The 6,337-nt window shown below is 36.2% G+C and overlaps 2 protein-coding genes across 3 annotated transcripts; both read left to right on the top strand.

Moving 5' to 3' along the window:
* The first annotated feature begins 285 nt into the window (after positions 1-285).
* On the top strand, positions 286-3,152 carry LOC118908049 (olfactory receptor 8U9). Of its 2 annotated transcripts, XM_057507073.1 has the most exons (2): positions 286-1,206; positions 3,120-3,152. In XM_057507073.1, exons 1-2 carry the CDS (start codon positions 286-288, stop codon positions 3,150-3,152), a joined length of 954 nt encoding a protein of 317 aa, XP_057363056.1. The 2 variants fall into 2 exon arrangements, with proteins under 2 accessions (XP_057363056.1, XP_036733006.2); XM_036877111.2 differs by lacking the exon at positions 3,120-3,152 and having other exon boundaries at positions 286-1,245.
* A 1,966-nt stretch (positions 3,153-5,118) lies between these two features.
* LOC118908073 (olfactory receptor 5AL1) lies at positions 5,119-6,078 on the top strand. The gene has a single exon (XM_036877136.2). The coding sequence runs from the start codon at positions 5,128-5,130 to the stop codon at positions 6,076-6,078; it is 951 nt and encodes a 316-aa protein (XP_036733031.2). The 5' UTR covers positions 5,119-5,127.
* Positions 6,079-6,337: the final 259 nt, after the last annotated feature.

Below are 6,337 nucleotides of genomic sequence, written 5' to 3'. Positions count from 1 at the left end.
AAAAATCAACACATTTTAAAGAATGCATTGCACAAAACCTTTGAACAGAGCCAGTGGGGACTGGATCCTATCATAACTCGTTATAAATGTAATCGAGTTGAGCAAGAGAGATAAGCCTTTTCCACCAAATAGTCCTTTAATTCTTTGTTCCATCCACTTATGTTAATAATTTTAACATTAGTGCTTTCATATTAACAAATAAAATTACTTTTCAGGATATGAAGGTTTAAATTTAATTTAATTAGGTGAGATTTAAATCTCTTCATCCAGGCTCACTGAAGACACATGATTCAGATAAATTGCACCCGGGTGACAGAATTTATTCTTGTGGGCCTCACCGATCGTCAGGAGTTGAAGATGCCCTTATTTTTGGTGTTCTTATCCATCTACCTCTTCACAGTAGCCGGCAATCTAGGTCTGATCCTACTCATTAGAACAGATGCAAGACTCAACACACCAATGTACTTCTTTCTCAGCAACCTGGCTTTTGTCGATTTCTGTTACTCTTCTGTTATTACTCCCAAAATGCTTGGCAATTTCTTGTATAAACAAAACGTAATCTCCTTCAATGCGTGTGCCACTCAGTTAGGCTGTTTCCTGGCCTTCATGACTGCTGAGTGCTTGCTACTGGCTTCCATGGCCTATGACCGATACGTGGCCATTTGTAACCCTCTCCTCTATATGGCTGTAATGTCCCCGGGAATCTGCATTCAGCTGGTGGCTCTCCCCTATGGCTATAGCTTCCTGGTGGCGCTGTTTCATACCATCCTCACCTTCCGCCTCTCCTACTGCCACTCCAATATCATCCGTCATTTCTACTGCGATGACATGCCTCTCCTCAGGCTAACTTGCTCTGACACTCACTCCAAACAGCTCTGGATCTTTGCCTGCGCTGGTATCATGTTCATTTCTTCCCTTCTGACTGTCTTCATCTCCTACATGTACATTATTTCTGCTATCCTGAGGATGCACTCAGCAGAGGGCAGGCGCAAGGCTTTCTCCACATGTGGTTCCCACATGCTGGTGGTCACCATATTCTACGGGACCCTCATCTTTATGTACTTGCAGCCCAGCTCACACCATTCCCTTGAAACAGACAAGGTGGCCTCTGTCTTCTACACTGTGGTCATTCCCATGTTGAACCCGTTAATCTACAGCCTCAGGAACAAGGAGGTGAAAGAGGCCCTGAAGAAAGTCATTAGCAATGGAAACCTGGCTTTTGTGTTTGTAAAATTGAGAAAGTGACTTGAATAAATAAAAATGGATAGTTCTTCATGGTCTGATTTTTTTCCTCCAAAAAACTATCAGAATCCTATTCTCAATATGTAATTTCTATGTATCTGTTTACTGTAAAATGAAGTGTTCTAAATATTTTTAGTTAAAATGAGATTTCTGATGTACAAGTAACCATAAGAATTTATATCCATCCCCTCATTTTTCAAATGGAAAATGTATTAAAAATAATTAATTCTTCTTTATGGGCAAATATATTTGCAAACGATGTATCTGATAAGGGGTACTGGCCTACTATTATCTTTTCCTGAGTTGTTCCAGCCTTGAAATTGGAATACAATTTTCTTCCTTTGGTAAGTAGAAGCCCTTGTTGGCTAACTCTGGATCCCCAGCTCTAATGACCAGCCCCACCCCACTGTCCTCCTTCCCCTGCTCAAGAGTGGCTTTACTCTTGAACATCAGCATTACTAATTTTTTCTGGAGATATCTCCCCAGGCAAGGGAAACAAAAGCAAAAATAAACAAATGGGACTACATCAAACTAAAAAGCTTCTGTACAGCAAAGGAAACCATAACAAAAAGGAAAAGTCAACCTACTTTATGGGATAATATATTTGCAAATAATATATCCAATAAAAGGCTAATATCACAAATATATAAAGAAATCCTATGACTCGACACCAAAAATAATCCCAAAAAACACAATTAAAAAATGGACAGAGGACCTGAATAGACATTTCTTCCAAGAAGACATTCAGATGGCCAAGAGACACATGAAAAGATGATCAAAATCACTCCTCATCAGGGAAATGCAAATGAAAACCATAATGAGCTGTCACCTCACGCCAGTCAGAATGGCCTTCATCAACAAGACAAGAAATAGCAAGTGCTGGTGGGGATGTGGAGAAAAAGGAACCCTCGTACACTGCTGGTGAGTCTGAATTGGTGAGCCACTATGGAAAACAGTGTGGAGTTTCTTTTAGAAACTAAAAATAGAAATACCATACAACCCAGCAATTCCCCTTCTAGGAATTTACTCAAAGAAAATAATTCCCCTAGTCCAGAAAAATATATGCGCCCCTATGTTTATTGCAGCATTATTTACAATAGCCAAGATACGGAAGCAGCCTAAATGTCCATTGATAGATGAATAGATAAACAAGATGTGCTAACATATATACAGTGGAATATTACTCAGCTATTAAAGAGAGTGAAATCTTGCTATTTGCAACAGCACGGATGGACCTAGAGTATAGTAAACTAAGTGAAACAAGTCAGACAGAGAAAACAAAATACCCTATGATTTCACTTACATGTGGAATCTAAAAAAACAAAACAAATGAGCCAAAAAAAACAGAAATAGACTCATACGCATAGAGAAACTGGTGTTTCAGACTGGTGGCACAGAGGAGGGGGTGTGGAGGGCTGGATGAAATAGGCAAATGGAAAAAAAGTGAGAATGTTCGATATCTTGATCTGGGTTGTGGTTACTGAGTGCACACACATATCAAAATCCATTGAGCTGTACACTAAAATTCGTGTATTTTATTGGATGTACCTCAACTGAAATAGATAAAATTCTTTGGTCCATAAGATTTATACCGATTTTGCCATTTCTCAAATGAAAAATTGCATAAAAAGCCATTACCTGGATATATAACGAGTTAAAGGCAGAACATGGACAAAAGTTTAGACTCTTCACACCTCCAAAGAGCATTCTCCAGCTGCATCAACAATGACTCATGTAAAAAGCAAAGATGCATAGTATAAATATTTTACTCTGATTTGATAATTACTTGAAATAAAAGACAATATGAAGCTGTCCCATATTTATACATTTAACAAATTTTCTTTATTAAAGAGAATAGTACTACAGCCTAACTTTAATTATGTTATTTATTTAACACAGCCTTCCACTGACCTGGAAGGAAGTCTGGTTTGTTCTTGAAAGAGTGACTCTTTTTCTCAAAAGACTGAAACTGAGCTGCTTTTTTTAAGCCTATGAGACCTCCTTCTACTTTTTTCTAATTATTTTTAAAAATAGTAATGTAATTCAGGGATGGAATCCCAGGAGCTTCAGACATTCTAAATAAATATACTACAAATCATTGAAACCTCATGCCCCATTTTGCCAGTAGCAAAGATAATACGCAGTTATACCCCGCAGATCTAAGGTAAGTTGGTTGTGATGGATTAAAGTAAAGTTTATAATACAATGAACCCAGTAGGCAGTGTAGCCCAGAGAAAAAAAATCTACATCTATGGTCAAAAAATGACATTGTACTGTGTACAGCTCTCATTAGATTATCAATTAAATGATGGCAATGTCATTCAGTTTAGAATCTCTTTACATGAAAATAGGTTATAGTAAATGATAGGTACTTGCATATCATCTCCCTCCCTTGCATAATAATGAACATGGAGCAGCGCGACATAAATGAGGACTGTCATGTACAACCAATAACTGTGATATGGACAGATAGCTAGATGATCAATTGATAGATGTAGAGATACATGAAACATATGTTTCAAATAAATGCAATAACAATTTCACAATTTTCAATTCCACTCTTTAAAATCTAGGGGCCATGTGAATGTTTAATGACTTCAGTGGTTCTCTAGCTTATGGTATAATCATATGTGTGTTATCTTAGACAAAATATTATTTTATTTTTCTTCCAATAATAACCTATTTTGGAATGACTATCACCAGTGTAGCTCATAACAGTATACATATATAACAAAATCTATACCTGCATATCTCTTCCCCACCCCTTGTTCAATGACTTCAGGTTGGTAGCTTGAAGTCAGCTATGGTTGGGGATACTTACACCATGGAAATCAGAAAACCAGCAGATGCTACAAATTAGCATTTATTTTTTTTTGAAAACCAGTTGATACATATTCACTAGCATGACACTAATTCCACTTTGTTTTACATTTTTTAGTTTATAATATGGTTTATTATTTGTAAGGTTAAAATAACCCTTCACTATACTTCACAAAATATCCTGTTTTGCAATTTTATCTAATAGATTTATTTAGGGTTATCTATCATGCATTTCATATTTGAATTAACCTGCAAGAGTTTTCTTCTTTCCTAAATGCCATTCTGCTGAGAAATAATGTGACACTATGAATTTATTCAACTAAAACAGCATGAACCAATGTTTTGCTTTAGTGTTAATATGTTTATTAATATTAGATTTTTAAAAATTAAACTCTAGGTTTTAAATTGTTTATTATTTTAAATGAAATCTTGAAAAGTTTATTTTCAGATTGCTTTACAGTTACATTTTTATTATGAGACCATTTTCATTATAGAGCTTTGTAACAGAAGAGTTTACCACAATCATAGTAAGTCGAAAAACATCTTTCCACTGAATTTATTGGTTCAGACATAATATCGTATGCTTTATAAATGATATTTTCCTTCTTCTTCTAATGCATTGGCTAGCAGACTTAGAATGTTTAGGGACAGTAAAGGCTGTCATAATCCTCAGTTGAGTTGAAATGCCCAGTATTTCATCTTAATATATTACCCTGAAATATGCTGCTATATCTAGTATCATTGAATTAGTTATCCTGCTATACCTATAATACTGGGTTTTCATTGTATGTATGAGATTCCACATTTAATTCAAGGCATCCTTTAACAATTCTTTAACAATCCCTCAGACCACTGAGCTTCTTGGAATTTCTGCCTGGAGTAAATCCCTTCAGATCAAAAGCAGGCAGAACTGAAACCTGAGAATGCTCAATGGCATGACTGAGGATTTTTCCAATACAGTTGTCATAAAACAAGTGTGAGTCAAGTCCTTAATTCAAGAAGTGGAAGATTATCCAGAATGGATATGCTAGAGATAACAGTATAATACGCTTCTACACATACACCATGGCCAAAGGAAATAATTCAGAAGTGACTGAATTCATCCTCGTGGGACTCACAGACAGTCCAGAGCTACAAGCCCTTCTTTTTGGGATCTTTCTAGTGATCTACTTAATTAGTGTCATGGGTAATCTTGGGTTAATTATGCTAATTCATATCAGTCCTCAGATTCACACACCTATGTATTTTTTCCTCAGCCACTTAGCTTTTGTTGATTTTTGCTATACCTCTTCTGTCACCCCCAACACCTTGGTGAACTTCCTCCAAGAAATTAAAAGAATATCCTTACCTGCTTGTGCCACTCAGTTGTGTTGCTTTGTCATGTTTGCGGTTTGTGAGGTGTACATGCTTTCAGTCATGGCGTATGATAGGTATGTGGCCATTAGCAACCCTTTACTCTATACCATTGTCATGAACAGAAGGGTCTGTGTGCAAATGGTGGTGAGTACATATTTGAATGGCTTTTCTGTGGGACTCCTCCAGACATTTCTTACATTCCACTTGTCTTTCTGTAATTCAAATATAATACATCACTTCTACTGTGATGATATTCCCCTGGTTGGTCTGGCTTGTCATAAGACCCGTTACAAAGACATCAAAACACTGATACTCTTCATACTTGCTGGTTTCAATACCCTTTTCTCTCTTTTTATCATTCTTGTCTCTTACATATTCATTCTGTTTGCCATTCTGAGAATTAACTCGGCTGAAGGCAGAAAAAAGACATTTTCTACTTGCGCATCCCACCTGACCTCCATCACCATATTTTATGGTTCAGTCATCTTCATGTACATACAGCCAAAAACAAGTCATTCTCTGGACACTGACAAAATAGCTTCTGTTTTCTATATTGTGATAATTCCCATGTTGAATCCTTTAATATACAGCCTGAGGAACCAGGAAGTCAAAAATGCTTTGAAGAAAACTCTAGAAAAGGTGTGTTCTACTATAAAATAAATTCCCTACGGTCTAAGTGAAAGTCTTCAGAGTTGGGATGCAAAAAGAAAACAACAACAGCGAAAAAACAGACCTCATTAGCATACCATTTTTCTGTACTAGCATACCATTAGTAACATGTCTTGTAAGATTATAACATAAACTAATTTAATATTGACACTGAAGATACATTAATATTTGGATTTCATTTTCTATTATTATGAAAATTATAACTCCTGATAATATTAAAAGACATGCTAATGAAGTAAATGCAGTTGCA

The sequence above is a fragment of the Manis pentadactyla genome, chromosome 9 (assembly GCF_030020395.1).
Source record: "Manis pentadactyla isolate mManPen7 chromosome 9, mManPen7.hap1, whole genome shotgun sequence".
NCBI classification, from domain to species: Eukaryota; Metazoa; Chordata; class Mammalia; order Pholidota; family Manidae; genus Manis; species Manis pentadactyla.
This window is presented reverse-complemented; position numbering and strand designations above follow the sequence as displayed.